The sequence below is a fragment of the Photinus pyralis genome, unplaced genomic scaffold (assembly GCF_008802855.1).
Source record: "Photinus pyralis isolate 1611_PpyrPB1 unplaced genomic scaffold, Ppyr1.3 Ppyr1.4_LG2, whole genome shotgun sequence".
NCBI lineage: Eukaryota > Metazoa > Arthropoda > Insecta > Coleoptera > Lampyridae > Photinus > Photinus pyralis.
Window position 1 is genome coordinate 47,267,185 of NW_022170403.1, and position 17,079 is coordinate 47,284,263.

At 33.8% G+C, this 17,079-nt stretch overlaps 1 protein-coding gene across 1 annotated transcript in view; it reads right to left on the reverse strand.

Annotated features, from left to right (window-relative positions):
* The window catches only part of LOC116162913 (homeobox protein SIX3-like), a 340,946-nt gene extending 330,424 nt beyond the window's left edge, over positions 1–10,522 (reverse strand). Inside the window, exon 1 of the mRNA XM_031476679.1 lies at positions 9,600–10,522. Within this exon, the coding sequence (XP_031332539.1) occupies positions 9,600–10,306 (707 nt within the window). The 5' untranslated portion in view covers positions 10,307–10,522. The remainder of the gene's footprint in view (positions 1–9,599) is intronic.
* Positions 10,523–17,079: the final 6,557 nt, after the last annotated feature.

The following is a 17,079-nucleotide window of genomic DNA, read 5'->3' on the forward strand; positions in this document are numbered from 1 at the left end:
TCGTGCTGTTAAAATCGGAAAGCATTATTTAAAATGATTGTTGAATTAAAATGTTACATGAATTAAAATGTTTGTTGATAATTTTAATTCGTATCTGTGATTGTACGGAAGTTTCAGGAACTATCCTTTAGTGTATTTGGGTACGTGTATACTAGCGCCTAATTAAAATTATCAACAAACATTTTAATTCATGTAACATTTTAATTCAACAATCATATTAATTCAACAATCATTTTAAAAGATTCTTTTACTTCGTCTAACAATAAAAATTTATTTGTTTGTTGAATTAAAGTGATTGTTGAAAATATTCGACTTCAATTTTCAAATCGTCGAATTTATATGACAGATGAATTAAAATGTTTGTTGATAATTTTAATTCCACATTTAAAATGAATGAATTTTTATGTTTGTTGGACAAAATAAAAGTATTTCTTGCAATTCAATTTAACTGTTTGTTATTAATTGTTTGTGGAAATACAGTTTCATATACACTCATTCAATATAACAATATAATTCATTTCACATTTTTATTAAGTAACATTTTTTAAACAATCATATTTAATACGTAAGACAATAACAACAAACGTAAAAAGTAGAGGCATACGATTGACTGTTATTTAAAATGGCACATTGTAAAATTTTGGAATAAAATTGTACAAATATTTTCAGAGAACATTTTAATTCAACAATCATATGAATTCATGCTGTTAAAATCGGCAAGAATTATTTAAAGTGATTGTTGAATTAAAATGTTACATTAATTAAAATGATTGTTGATAATTTTAATTCGTATCTCTGATTGTGAGGAAGTTTCAGGAACTACAGTTTAGTCTATTTGAATTTTGACTACGTGTATACTAGCGCCTAATTAAAATTATCAACAAACATTTTAATTCATGTATCATCTTTATTAATCAACATTTTTTTAATCAATCTCTTAATACGTAAGATAAAAACAACAAACGAAAAATTTAGAGACATAAGATTGACTGTTATTTAAAATGATACATGATAAAATGTTGGTATAAATACTAAAACGGCGTTCCATACAAATGAGTGGCTGGTATTGAATGTTTTAAGTATTATGCACATTCGCTCGGAATCATCGGCATCAATTTTCGGCAAAATTCCTCGTCATATTTTATTTGGCCGTCTGACAAGAATCTTCATCAGTGCCACAGTGCACGTCTCTCCGGTTACAAGCGCTATTACTGCTGATAGTCGGTGCTGAATATCCGCAGTTTCGGCGGCGAGACGTTTCGGCGGACGAGACGTTTCGGCGAACAAGGTGTTTCGGCGGCTGGACTTTTCAACGGAGTGACGTTTCGGCGGAGCGCAATTCGGCTGATTTAGAGCAAAGGCAATTGCGAATCAATCAATCGGATATTATAAAATTTCTGATTCCTCTATTAACTAACGAATAGTGACGACACCTCGAGCGACACCTATAGCCACTCTGACGGTAACTTCACAAAAGCACTAAATAAAGGTTAACAGTTTGTAATATAATATCTTTATATTAACATAGAGTAAAAAACCTTGTATAGGTACTTTGTGATATGAACAAACTTAGTATTTTTTTGGTATTTTTTGTTATATCTAATTTTCCACAATATTTCAATATGAACAAACTTAGTATTTTTTTGGTATTTTTTGTTATATCTAATTTTCCACAATATTTCAATGTATGGGTTTTAACCATATTTTCCGTCTAACCGTTGATTGATTTATCAAATGAACGGCATAACATTGTTTGCTATTGGCAGCTTATAACTTATAAGAGGGTTAAAATTTTCGTAGTTTGTCCAAATTAATTAATTAATCAGTTTACAGTCTTTTAAAACAAATGGTGGTTGGGCAGCCTTACACTCTTACCTACCTTGTAGGCTAAAAATTTGATAACTTATTGTAATGCAACTTCCTAAGTATAGGAAATTTACCTATGCAAGATGTCCAACGAAAATATGTATACCCCCTTATAAAACTCGACAAAATGCCAAGAACTAACCGGTTGATAATTCTTGAAGCTCCCACACAAATTTTTGAATGCAGGCGCGAGAGGTGAAATAACAAATAACCCATAATTTGGAAGGGATTTGGCATTACTTATACAACCGTTTTTTTTTTAATCGATCGGCCACTTTTCATGTATAGGTATTTAGGTATTATTTGACTATAGTGCTTCCTCAACCGTTCTCGTTCTACGTCCCTTTATAATACAGAAATACAGAAAATAGCATTGGCATGCTATTCTTATGGTCCAATCTTATCTTTTTTTTTACAAAACCTATGGTGATATATTCCGCTTATACATATATGCTAAGAGCATACCTACTGTTTAAGAACCTTGAGCACTTTGTTTTAATACCTACATAATAACATAAATAGATTATCTATCCCATTTTTAGCAATGAAAAATTAAAAATAGATAAAGCCACCTATATTCTTGGAATAGTATATTAAGATACAAGTGTATAATCAAGTCTTTAAAGCACGCGCAACGAGTTTAAGGGCACGACGCAAAGCGGAGTGCCTTTAACGTTGCAAGTGCTTTAAAGACCAATTATACACGTGTATCTTATAGTATTTTTTATTATACCTGCAGTATAATTTAAAAATAGGAAATTCAATGAATTCATATTGACGTTATACTCGAATACATGTCTAATTAAGTGGGCTGGGTGTTCGTAATTTCACGATTGTCATGGAAATGTCACTTGACGTTTGCTTATAAAAGTCGTCGTCTTTGTAAATAAAACGATTTCCGTTGAAAAAGATAATACCGTCCATTAAATCGCTTATTGTAAAATCTAAACAAACGTTGGTATAGGTGTAAAATCTCAATCCAGTAAAGCCTATTAAGCATATGAAAAGTTGTTTCCATGGATGAATAGGAAGTTACTTACGAATAAAGTCTTAAATGCATCGATAATGCTGGCATATATGAAGGAAATGTCAAAGGTATTTAAATCTTCTATCTTTAGGTGCATTCATTCAAAACTTCACTTATTGCTGTGACTAAAAAGTGGAACAGATATGGAAGTACACCCTAAATTACGCGCGTTTGTAAAAGCTTCAACCAAAGGATAGGTACAAGCCAAAGAAATGTTCTGCATTTACAGAAAGCGACTTAGGAAGATTTTTTATTTCACCCAGATGACAGTTTCAAAAGTCATACTTGAAGTATGGTTACTTAGCAACTTTAAAGCACGTGTGTTTTAAAGGCCTTTTTTCGCACGCATTTGAGTGTTTAAAACGGAGATTGTGATTCAGGTATAATAAAAAATCCTTTAAAATATTCCTAAATCCTGTTATAGATAATCAAATTTTTACATGTGTAGAAACGGTTTACACACCATTAGGGATTTCAATGTTCATTTCTTTACATTGAAATATTTTCTCTCCTAATTATTTTACAGCAAAGTTGTCAACAAATTTTTCGTAGATTGGCAAATTCTACATCTTTTCATATACCCATTTGTAATTTCTCGTTGTAGGAAATCGGAAAAATTAAGAAAATTATAATTATATAATAACAAGTCTAATCTTTACTAAAATCACTCGAAAAAATTGAAACAAAAATTAGATTTATAATTATAATTTCCTTAATTTCTCCGATTTTAAAGCAGTCTTTATTAAGTAGTTTGATTTGGGTTTGATCTTCATAAATTTGTTTAATAATTAGGCAATTACATACAACTATTCTGCTTTAATTAGTCCCAACTCTGGCGTTCCACAAGCCTCCAATCTAGGGGCTTTGTTATTCCTTCTTTTTATCAGCGGTCTATCGAATATCATGACCTGCAACAACGTCCTTCAAGATATTTTCGTCTACCACTTGGACTGAATACTGTGTCATAGTTCAACGGCACTGAGTTTTGAAAACCACATTAACAAAATTTCACACTCTGCAATATCTAACTTAGGGTTTATTATACGCACCTGCAAAACATTTAGTGTTAGTACCCTTACGTCTCTTTTGTATGGTTTGGTACATGGTACAACCCTATTTATCAGAACCAAGCCAGCACTTTGGAATTCCGAATTAGCCCAGCAAATTATCATCAAAAGTAAGTAATAGATAATTTTCGAATGTTATTTGAATCTTAACAACTCGAGAAAGTTTTTAGTAGTAGGTACTAGTAGGTATACTTTTACTTTATCATTTTGTTTTTCAACATAAATTGATTTTTTTTTCAAATGTAATTTATCACACTGCTCTATAGATAGATATGTCCTGTAATTGAATCGATATCTGTTGGACATTAAACTATTATTATTATTCTTTACATTAATGCTATAAAATAACTATTTCTTAAATTATACCTATGAATCTGCATAGGTTTTTGTCCAAGCTTTGATTGATAAGTGAAACAATCTCGTTTATAGGTAAAAAAATCTAAACCACCAAAACAATGTTTATATACCACTTTATATTATAAATTAGGTACCTAGCTAAACACATGCCTATGTAAATGTAGTAGGTGCCTATAGTACCGTGTGTCCTATTTTAGTAGAGACTGCAGTGTATCTACGTTGTTTTTAATGCGATAGAGACTTGCGGTTTTCGTGACTCTGTGCCACTTTTTTTGTGAAATTTTTAATATAGTCAGAATCAATCGAGTTATGTTTGTTTCTGGGGTAGAGGGTGAAAATATATATATCTTAGGTACTACCCATGTAAAATAGAAAAAAAGTATAAACTGTTTCTTTTAGATATTTTTATTTAGAATCCATCTGAGATTTGACCCAATATTGTTATACCCTATCTATGTATTTTAACCTCAATTGTTTGCATTCGTTTTTCTGATGACATTGATGTATCACAACCTATATTTTTTGTATAAGTATGCATAATTTTATCATATTTTTCAAAATTTTAAAATGGCATATTGCTATCACCAGTCATTTTTATTGATTGGTATCGGCTGGCATGGATACAATAAACAAAATAAAATCTCTATAAATCCATAGCCTACCATTTAAAAACTGTAAAAAATAAAGTTTTTATTTTTGGTTCATGGTTAAAATGTAAAAAAAATATAGGTTGCGATACAGCAATGTAATCATCAAAAATAATGGAAAACGTTTGCGTTAAGATATACAGGGTGTTGCATTAAAAAAATAGCAACTTTTATGTCAAATCTCAGAGTGGGCAAAAAAATGTTTTTTTACTACGTCACTGGATTCTACGTATAAATATATAAAATAATAAGTTTTTACCGTTTTTCAATCTTACATGGGTAGTAAAATACGATACCTAACATCCCAAAAAGTCAAACTTTCCGTTTTCACCCTATATCTCAGAAACAAACGTAGCTCGATTGATTCTGTTTGTGGTAGTTTCACAAAAAAGTGGCACAGGGTTGCGAAAACCATAAGTCTCTATCATTAAAAACAACTGAGATACACTACAGTCTCAACCAAAATAGGACACACGGTACATACACTATAGTAGTCAAAACATTCACTTAATCGCATTGCTTAGCGCTGGACCCACCCAACGTTAAGGTGAAATGGCGCCCCTGTACGTACGTAGACAAAAATAATTGACTTGTATATTTCTAGACATTTATATATGTATGCATATACCGGGTGGTGCCTAGCGCGACGCAGCATAGGGATTTCAATGGTAATTTCTTTATAGCCAATTACTAGCTCCCCTAATTATTTTAGAGCAAAAGTCTAAATACGTTTTTTTCAGAGAAAAAAATACTGCATCTGTTCATACGATTACTTATAATTTTCCGTTTTTCAAAACCGTAGAAATCCGCAAAATAAAAAATTACATTTTTATAAATCAGTGATGCTTAGGAATATTTTAACAAATTACAAGCGCATCGCATCTAAGTTATCGTTGTTTGATGTCGAACGATTTTCATATTTAATTCTGTTTCAAATAACCGACGCCAGAAAAAGCGTCTATGGGGTAATGTTTTTTTTAGAGAATGTAATGGTGCATCTGCATCAGATACTTGTTTATCATCTTCCGGAACCAGAGTACATAATCGAAGAAAAAGAAATTGATTTGAGGAAGAATTGTTCTTTAACTTATTTTCGGATTTTCCGCTACTACAGCCAAAACGTTGAATGTATTGTCGTTTTCCTGATGGTTTTGACGGACATTTTGAACGTTATTGCACTTGCAGTGATTTAACACTGTACTGTTCTTTGAAACTTGCGCACAATTCTGTCTACTGTAGTATACTGCTTGATGGAATCGGTCGATTGGGGTCCTTCACAGTAAATAAAGACGTTATTACTTGGTGGGCATAAAACAACTTTAACATTTCCTCTTTCCCTTCAGTTTAGTTAAATACATGATACACAATTTTAAACAAGTATAAATTTAATACCTATGTCAAAGGCAAATAATGAAAAGTTATCGCTGTTTTTTAGGTAATTCCAAGGCAAATAATTAGGGGAGCTAGTAACTGACTATAAAGAAATTACCATTGAAATCCCTATGCTGCGTCGCGCTAGGCACCACCCTGTATATACGTACAATAATTTCTTTAAGCTAAATGCTCACAGTGAACATATAATTGGTAATTAAAAAAAGCCCATATCAGTAAAAACCTAAAACCTTTTCCCGTGATATACCTATTCCCAAGTAGGGAATGCAATAACGGGATCACAGGATCCCGAAATACCGGGATCCCGCAGCATTTTTGCGGGATTAATCCCACACATAAATGGAGCGGGATCCCGCGGGATTTGCGGGACTGAGGAATTTGTCGACCAAGGGGACGACTCTGTTTACTTTGTTAATGAAACGCATAACGGAGAAGTTATTTTTTAAATAATTGTTAAACTTTTTTCGTTAAAAATGTACTATGATTTTTGAGGCACTTTAGAAGTTCACCTTTGTGTTCTTTACAGGTGAGTTAGGCTGAACGTACTTTTTTGTTAAATATTGTGATAATTAGCTATTTATTTTAGTACAGAAGTTAACCGCACAGCGAATTGCTTATTTGCCAATTTAGGATCCCGCGAGATTAACATCTAACAATCCCGCAAATATACCGGGATTGAGATTTTGCTGCGGGATTGCATTCCCCATTCCCAAGTAAAAGATTATATAACCGTTGACTCAACGGTATAACGGTTTAATGTAGATATATATTAATAAGAATTTATTATACAGTGCGAGTGTAATCAAAATTAATCTTTTAGTAAGCTTTTTTGAAAAAATCCTCAAACATGTCTGTTTTTATCTTAAATGAGACTGCAGTTGACACTTAAGCATCGTCTTTTGTTTTTGTAATATGACGTAAGGAATCATTTCTGGAAACCCTATTTTTTATGCTGAATTTGGAAAAAGTATGAAATTCTAAAACCCAATACCTACGCTAAAAACATATGATACTGTATTTTGAAGTATTCGAGATAATTGCTTTGAAAGTTTTAAAACCAAAAACCTAATAACAATCTGCAAGAGTTCCAAGTTTTATATAAAAAAATCAAGTAGGTAGGTACCTACTTATAGCTATACCTATGTAACAATTGCCGGTAAAATAATGACAGTTCTTCATCAGCTTGTTCATCTGTTTTTATTGTGTGGATTTTCGCAATTAAATAATAATATCCCATATCTGACTTTTACTGAAAAAGAGCGAATTTAATAGCAATTATCTCGAATATTTCAAAACGTTGCAGTATAGGTAGGTATCATACGTATATAGGTATTTTGCTCTTTCAGGGCTAAAAAAGTATCGCTTACGTACGAGCTTACGTACCTAATATCTCAAAAACAAAAGACGATCGTTAAGTGACGATTACAGTATAATATCTCATTTAAGTTTTTTCTTTCAAAACGTTTACTAAAGATTTATTGCGATAGTTCCATACGTTACACTCACACTGTATATCAGTGCATGAAAAACATCATGCTGCCGACGGGCGAACGACTGCATAATGTAGGTACGTACCTATACTTACTCATTTAGAGTTTAGTACGTATGTATTTTTTAATTTAAAAAAACCTCTCAGCTCCCGACCTCACTAGATAGGTACAATTATCGGTGCACCCAATTATCTTAATAAAATAAGATAAGCCTTATACATTGAATGAAACTAATCCCATACCTACTGGCCCAATTGTACCTTACAATGAACATTAAAAAATAATAATGCAGCAGAGGAGCTAAAGTAATTATGGCCGCGTAATTTCTATAGCCAATTTCAATACGACTATAATTTCATTTTATTGCTTTTCCGCAATTTTGGTTATTATCAAGGAAATTGCACTTTGTTGTCTTTCACACGCCTGGAGCTATATTAACCCACTAGGTATACCATGAACCTACTAATGCTCCCGCATAGTGTAGACATACCTTGATTGCAAGAAGAATGCCATTAATTTTGTCATGTTAACTAATTTCTTTTAAAAATAAAAACCTTTTGTTCGCTTTACCATAAGTAGGTAATCGGACGTTGCATTTATTCATAAATAGATTTTGATTTTAAAAGGAAGAGATTAAGACAATATTTGCATAATTTCCATAATTTTAAGAGCACGCGTAAGTATAGATTTAATTCGATGAGGTATACAACTATAATAGCCCATTCATATAATTTCCTGTACAAACAAAAGGATTAATATAGGTATATTATCTATAGGTAATTACCTACTCGTTTTCTTATACTTAATGGAAAATCCCTAATTACCTACGCTGCACGTAAACTTCCATTCACCAAAATTCATTCATTAGTTGCCTTCTATGATATTTATATATATAATTACAATGTTTGTAATTTTTGAAGCCATCAGTAGGTAGGTAAATACCTTTCAAGCAAACCTTACAGATTGAAATTGTACAAAGTTATAAACACTTGACGTCTTTATTCTAATACCTATGCATATGCTGAAGTTAAACAGGGAAATGACAGACTTTCAAGTGCATAGGTATAAACATCCTGAAGTGTCCTTTGCAACCGTTTCTTGTAAACATGGCGACGAAAAAAATTGTTTTGTATAACGCTAAAATTTTTCCGCCGTTACAATTGAAAATGTTTATTTTTTCGCATTCAAAAACAGAAAATCCATTTAGTGCAGGACGAAATAAACCCTTTCACATCTGGATTTTCCGCATTCATTTAGGAAATCATATACAACCCTCACAATGGGGTTAATTACTTGGAAAATTCCCGCACAAATGTTATGTGTATTTGCTTTTACTTTCCAAAATGCCTACGGCACGCATATTATTTTTCAAGCCGAATCTATAATTATGATAATATTAAATCTTGATGTTACTATGGTTTTATAGGTAGAACGTTTGGAAACTTGGGCAATTTCGGTCTAAAGAAAAGTTGAAATAATATAGAATTAGTGGAAATGCCACCAAAATAATTTGTACTGCAGTATTACAGTTTGAATATATATATAATCTGGCAATTAAATGAAGAAAAAATTGCATGTGCACCGCTAAATTAGGTACCTACTTTTCTCTTGTGTAAAGTATGGCAAGTGCAACGAGAAATGTTTGCGAATAAGAGAGAAGGCGGTTATAGTTAGTTCCATAAATTGCTTATTATATAACCGATTCCGCATATTGATAAATGATTTGTCAAAAAGCAATAAATTAGTGACTAACCTGTTTTTAGCGGCGGCTGCACGATCTCGCTGTCTTCGATTTTTAAACCAATTGCCCACCTGTGTCGGCGTTAAACCCGTCGCTTGCGCCAGCTCCCGTTTTTTAGTTGGATTCGGATAAGGATCTTGTAAATACCACTCTCTTAAAAGGCTTCTAGTTCTCTCTTTAAAACAATGAGTCTTTTGTTCACCATCCCATATAGTTCTTGGCAGGGGAAATTTTTTTCGCACTCTATACTTATCAACCGGACCTAAAGCTCTCCCTCGCAGCTTCTCCGCCTCTTGATAATGCGCCTCGAGCCACATTGCTTGCAGTTTTCCGTGAGATGTTTTCGTAAACTTATGATGTTCTAAAATATGATACATTTCTCTAAAATTGCCACTATGAAACGAAACTATCGCTCGAGCTCTCAGCACCGCCTCATTTTTGTTCAATTCGCCAATATTCGGATGAGCAACCGGTAATGACCACAAAAATCGCGCTAACCGTTCAATATCACCACTTTCCTCCAGTGTTTCACAAACTGCCGCGACTTGTTCTACAGTAAAATTAAGAGTTGGTAATGCGAACATGGGATTCGGTAGTAAAGGCGCTGGCGCTACCGGAAGCGGAACGCTAACTCCTGGAGAAGATGATGTATCCGAACGTCCGCCGGAACCGGGCTCCGAGCTACCGGAACAAAGCCCGGAGCTCAAACCCAACGCCATATGCGTTGCCAGCGTTACCGCAATTGTTAAAACCGCACACTTTTACATACTGATTTCAATTTTTATATATAAATATTTATTAGGATAATATTTAGTATCCCCACTCGGATTCGCAAATAAGAAGGGTTCACTGCAGGAACATTTAAGAAAGAAACCTATCCGGTAGTGCTTGTTTTTATCCCAGGTAATAAAAGGGATATCGTGTTGCACAGCCAGCTGTTTGGAGCACGGGATAAAACTGACATTGTGAGTTCTTGTACTGAATCAGCTCTTGTGGGACCCCTCGCGTTCATTGGTTTATTCAAAGCTTGTTGCCACGGTTACTGCTTTGTCTGGCGGCCAATGGTAGCGTATTTAGTGGAATCCCCGATATCCCCGGAGCTTCTGTGGGTGTTACTTTTCTGGTGTCAGTTTGAAATGTCGCGTTTGGAATTGAGAACTTTGTGTCATACACCTAACTAAAGCTGATGGATAAAGTGGGCCTCTATACGACTGTTCTCTTTCCAACAAACCCCTCTCAATGAATCCATACCGAACGACGATATTTTTGTATTTATTTTATAATATTAAGCCTTTCAAAAATATGTGTTAGATGTAAGTAAGTATAGGTAGGTAGGTATACATTTTAATTGTTTATCACGGCGTGCTATAAGTTTGATTGAAAAATTCAAATTCTTCCTTTAATTCTACAGAAACTTTTATGACATTTATATACTTATAGCAGGAAGGTACTTCACCTATGTTTACATCTATATCTATTATGCTTTTATATGTTTGAGTTTACTCCCCAGACGCAACTAAATTGTCAACTATAGGTAGGTAATTAAGAATGAAATTCTGCTTGATTAATTTTTTTAGTTCTTATACACTACCTACCCTGGAAACCCATTCGCAGAGTATAGAAAAAAGCCCGTCATCCGTAAACCACTTTCAAAGGTAGGCGTAGGTATCAAGTATATACGTAGGTACTTGAAGTGATTATTTTTCGCTTCTTTATCGTATATTTTCAAAACAGCATTTTAGGTAGGTACCTATAAGACAAAATTCAGTTGAGTGTCGTATCATAAAAGCTTTATTTTTACATCTGATATAGCTTATAAGTAGGTATAGCATTGAATATACCTAATAATTCTTTTATTCAATGCTTAGGTACACCTTAGTAAGTAGGTAGGTAGGTATATACATACCTTCCGTTCTCACTTACCCAACCTACTCAAATGCTTACCTATCTACACGTAAAATAGTATATTAAGATACAAGTGTATAATCAAGTCTTTAAAGCCCGCGCAACGAGTTTAATGGCACGACGCGAAGCGGAGTGCCTTTAACGTTGCAAGGGATCCCGCAGCATTTTTGCGGGATTAATCCCGCACATAAATGGAGCGGGATTTGCGGGACTGAGGAAGTTCTCGACCAAGGGGGTGACTCTGCTTGCTTTGTTAATGAAACGCATAACGGAGAAATTATTTTTAAAATAATTGTTAAACTTTTTTCCTTAAAAAAGTACTATGAATTTTGAGGCACTTTAGAAGTTCACCCTTTTGTGCTTTACAGGTGATTTTTTTGAGTTCTAAGTTAAGATGAAGGTACCTATCTACTTTTTTGTTGCACATTGTGATAATTAGCGATTTATTTTAATACAGAGGTTAACCACAAAATTGCTTATTTGCCAATTTTGCGGGATCCCGCAAATACCTGGATCCCACGGGATTAACATCTAACGATCCCGCAAATACCGGTATTGAGATTTTGCTGCGGGATTGCATTCCCTATCGGGAACATTATCTTTCCATACCAATGAGTACACTAATATACATATTCATTGCAATTCTATACCTAAACTAGTTTTATTTCAAGTTATATTAGTTTTGTGGACTTATACCTACTCAAGTAGATATAGGTACTAGTGAGTGATCTAATTTCGCATGTACTACACAATTGAAAATATTGCAAATATTTTCAAATGAATATAACTTTTGTTTCAAAAGTTTTTTTAATTTTAAAAAACTGTTCGACAATTTTGTTCCTTAACTCATGAAGTATGTACCTACACACCAAATTTCGTGGAACTTTTCTTTCGAATTTTCAAAAACTAATTCCAGATTCGTGATTTTCATGTTCAAAAACCTCCAGACACCAAATTTTGTCGAAACCAAAATTTTTTCGCACCCACAGGTAGGGGTGCGCCCTTTCGTGGTAAGAATTTTGGAAAAATTTTTTCCAAATCGGATAGGGCATACCCGAAAACCTATTTCTTATGGTTGCTGAGAAAAAAATTTAAGAAGAATTCCAAATTTCACTACTTCTTTGGGGGTGGCTCCCAAACGAGACACGTTGGACCCTCGGTTTATTTGGAAAAAGTGCTTGTCTTGATCCCCTCTATCACCCAATTTTATTTTACATGCGGTCATGGAACACACTGTTGTCTCTATAGATGGTCGGGCTGATTCAGATTCAAGGGCCACCATTGGGATCTCGTAAACTGTAAGAGATAGGTACGTTGTTTAAATTTTGAAAAAAACGCGTATTTTGATGCTTATTTCCGTTTAGAAACTGAAAAAATTACGACTACTTTCGGAGATATCGCCAAAAACCACGTTTTGCAAAATTGTTTTTATTTTTTGCCGAAGTTATTTAAAAAGGTATTTCAAAATAAATGACACATTATTATCAACACTTTTTTCCATCTACAGCAGTGGTTGTTAACAGGTGGTCCCTGGTGGTTCGCAAAACCATTAGAAAAATATTAAATAAAGTTGAAACGTCATTCAAAAACCATAAATATTTCAGACAGTTATTCCGAAGTAAAAGTAGTATAATTATTTTGAATATATTTCTTAAGCAAGTTTGTTAATCCTTGCAATAAGTGGGGAAAATTAAGGAACGAGTTCCTCATGTCGCATCTTAGGTTTCCCAAATCGCACTCTTTTAGAAAAGGTTTTCGTCCTAAGCCGAGTAACTTCAGCGCATTTTCCATGAATGATCAGTACTTCTCAAAAGGCCATACCTATGTGCGCTGTGATTTTCTTTACTAGAGGCATATATGGTTAAAATTTCAAAGAAATATCTCCATAAACAAAAAAGTTGGCGTTGCGCAGTTCGCGCATGAGCACATTTAATTTATGCTAAAGGTATGCGATGTTTGTTTTTACTAGAAGCGTTTATGGTTCATCTTTAGAGAGAGATTTTGACAAGTAAAAAAGTTGGCATTTTGCAGTCTGCGCATGCGTGGATTTGATTTTTATTATGTGCGCTATGTTTGCTTTTGTAATTAAGTACATTTGTAGTTTACTAGGGTTAAAATTTCAAAAAGATATCTCGATAAATAACAGGTAAAATTGCGCATCCTTGCGCATGCGCGCATTAATCTGATGTTCACAATATGCGATACGTTTGCTAACACTAAAAGCATCTTTGGGTAAAATTTCAAAGAAATACCTCCATAAATAAGAAAATTGCCATGCGCACAACTGATTTTTACTATATGCGATATATTTGCCTTCACCAGAAGTATCTGTGGTTAAATTTTCAACAAAATATATTAATAAATAAGGAAGTTGACATTGCGCAGTCTGGGGTGAAATTTAAATCATTGTCACACAGCATCAAGTCAGTATTGTCAACTGTGGAATACTTTTTGAAATTCAAACCAACGGAGTCATATAGGTCTAAAGAATAGCTGTCAATCTTCAATAACTTGAAAAGCTTTGATGCTGGGTATAGGGAAATATGGTATCAAACGGCGTAGATTATTATGTAGATTAGATTTCCAAAATGCAATAAAATACGGTGTTCTGTTTAAAATAAAAACGTTGCTATCCACATCCGGAACCGGAAGTGAAATGATCATGATAGGTAATATTTTCTTTCAATAGATAAAAAAAACTACTTATGTTCGTATGCGAATTTTCAGATTTAATTTTATCAATGAAAGCCTGAATTCTTATAGGTAACGGTTTGCGTGAAACAGCCTGTATATTCATCTAATCTAAATATATTATTTGAAAACAGTTAAAATTACATTATGAAAGCTATATTTGGTTCTGCTTCCTTAAATATGTGAATTTTAGTGTGTGGGGACACAAGGTGTAAACTAAACAGCTCGAAATGCAATTAAGATCGCTAGAAATCACATTTAAAAAGCACTAAAAATAAACTTGTCAAAACAGGAGTTAATGAAGACACTTTACTAAATTGTATATTATTAGTTCAGGCGTTGATTGTGACAGGAGACATTCGGTGTGTCATTTCGGTTATCCTTTTCTTATTGGCGTGAAGGCGCCAGTTTTCAGTTTAAATAGCTTTAATAACAAACCCACATCTTTGCTTGCAATGATAAAATCGTATTCCGGTCGAATGCACTATAAGAAAAAGTTCGAGCGTTAAATGTTTAAGTATACATATAGATTGTTTTGAGAACTATCGATATTTATATGTAGGTATAGGCATCACTGAATTTTTTATTCAACGATTCTATGAATTTTGACATAGGTCTTCTATTAGAAGGAAAGCATATACCTAACTTGCATTATGTCCATTATGCGATCCTGGAATGCAAAAAATGTATAAAAAGTTAACCAGTGTCCAGTATACGCTGTTTTGAATATAAATTGAAAGCTTTTAGTCATTTGTGGGATATATTTGTTTGTGCAACTTGGAAATATTCTGCATCGCGATCACAACCCACCGCATTGCTGCATACATTTTATCATTGGCGAAACATGAAAGTTTAAAAGTTACCTATAGTTCTGTTACTAAGATTGACGCTGATGGTATTGGTCACGCAATGAATACTGTGGCATCTCCATTGTACCTACTCAAATTATTACACTAAAAAAGTTTTATGAAGATGAGAAGTAGGTACATTTAGTAAGTATTCGTATTCCTATCCACTTACTATACCGAGCAAACCACCACCAGAGACTTACTTGTATACCACGCAAGCATGCGTGTACCGGTATCGACACAAACCAATTAATTATGTAGCTTCTTTATTAAATACCATTACTCTATATCCAAAACGCAATATCTATACGTTAACCACCAACTAATTGTCATAATCATTTTTCTATTCCTGATGATTCTCAAAAGTCGTCCGCCCCTTCAGCGACGTCGGAAGTGAATAACGGTTGGGGGGGGGGGCAAAAATCAGCGACCATGGAGTCTGAAAGTTTCCTCCCATGCAAAATTGTGTAGGAATTAATGCAAAGCAGTGGGTTCTTGTATTTTGGAAAGAGAAGTTTTGAAAAAAATTTAGAAAAGTGACGGAGGATGTCTAGTTATATGCAAATGAGCAACTCAGAGGCACTTTATTTTATATGCATAGAATGTAACTTGCAGTTTGTCGACAATTTAATTTGGTTTTTTTTTTTTGAAATATGAATTTAATTATTTTGTTGTTGTTTAGTTATGTTAAGATTTTGAGTTTTTTGTTGTGTTTCTTTCTTTTTCTTTTTTTTCTTATTACACTAAATCATTGCGCGTTAACTATTATGTATTGTCCTGTAATTGGAAGGTCTGTTCTGTTGGGCAATAAATCTCTATTATTATTATTATTACCTACTTGACCCGATTGAGAAAACCATAGCCATAGATCATTAATATTTTATTTAAAAAATAATGAAGAACTAGAACATACAAAAGTTACAAAAATTTTATTCCTATTTGCTGCACTATTGAGCATTGTAAAGAAAAGCAAGTATAAAAAATTAAATATATCCCAAATAATGTTCCTCTTTTTCGCAGTTTTGCTGGCAAATCTTTTCAATACAGGATGTTTACGGTCTTCTCTGATCATTTTAAGGGGCGGCAGTACAGCTCAAAAGGAGTCGACAAACCCCAAAACACCTTAGCAAAAATTTAATAAGCGAGATAATATTTGTTTTATTTTTTACATTAAATGATTAATCTGGGTGTAAATCTAGCAATCTACTATTTAATCAGCATTGTCCACTTAAATTATTTTTTACTAAGGTGTTTTGGGGTTTGTCGTCTCCTTTTGAGCTGTACTGCCGCCCCTTAAAAGGATACAGAGAAGACCGTAAACACCCTGTATATCCTCTACTTCTACACTTTTTGTAATTTCTGCATGCACATTGCACATGCAGTAGAAGACGTGTTAGTCGCTTTTGAGTGATTTATCTATTTATTCTTAGAGGGGGCGCGGCCCCCCTTGTGTAACAACGGAGGGGGCGACTCGCCCCTTCTGACCCATACTTCCGACGTCGCTGCGCCCCTTTAATTTTTGTACTTGCTAAGATACAGAAATGAAATTTGGTATCAAAATATTCTTGTTTGATAAATACGAGTAATAAACCACTTTAACTTCTAATATAATCTGTAAAGTTCCGTTGTTGCGTTGAATGTATCCTCAGTTTGAGTGACTGACTGCCACGTCCACCCCTTTTTGAGGTCAGGGTACCCATTTTCCGTGCTAACTTACACACCACTTTTTGAAGCTCAAACGAAATGTTCTGTGCCAATCGTTTGTGCGTGATTGTGCACGAAAAAGAAAACCAGCACGTCCACCCCTTTTTGAGGTACGGGGTAGGTACCCCTTTTCCGTGCCAACTTCACACACAAATGATTTTAAAATTCGAATTTTCGCCGCCATCTTATATTTTAACTGATGATTTCCTGGGGGTCGGGATTAATGGGGGTTTTGAATAAATCAAAATATACACTTCTCACTGTATCGTGCAAAAAGAATGATTTGCAATTTTGCCCAGATTATAATTCAGTTTTACTGCACTTTACCCTTTTTCCCCTCCATT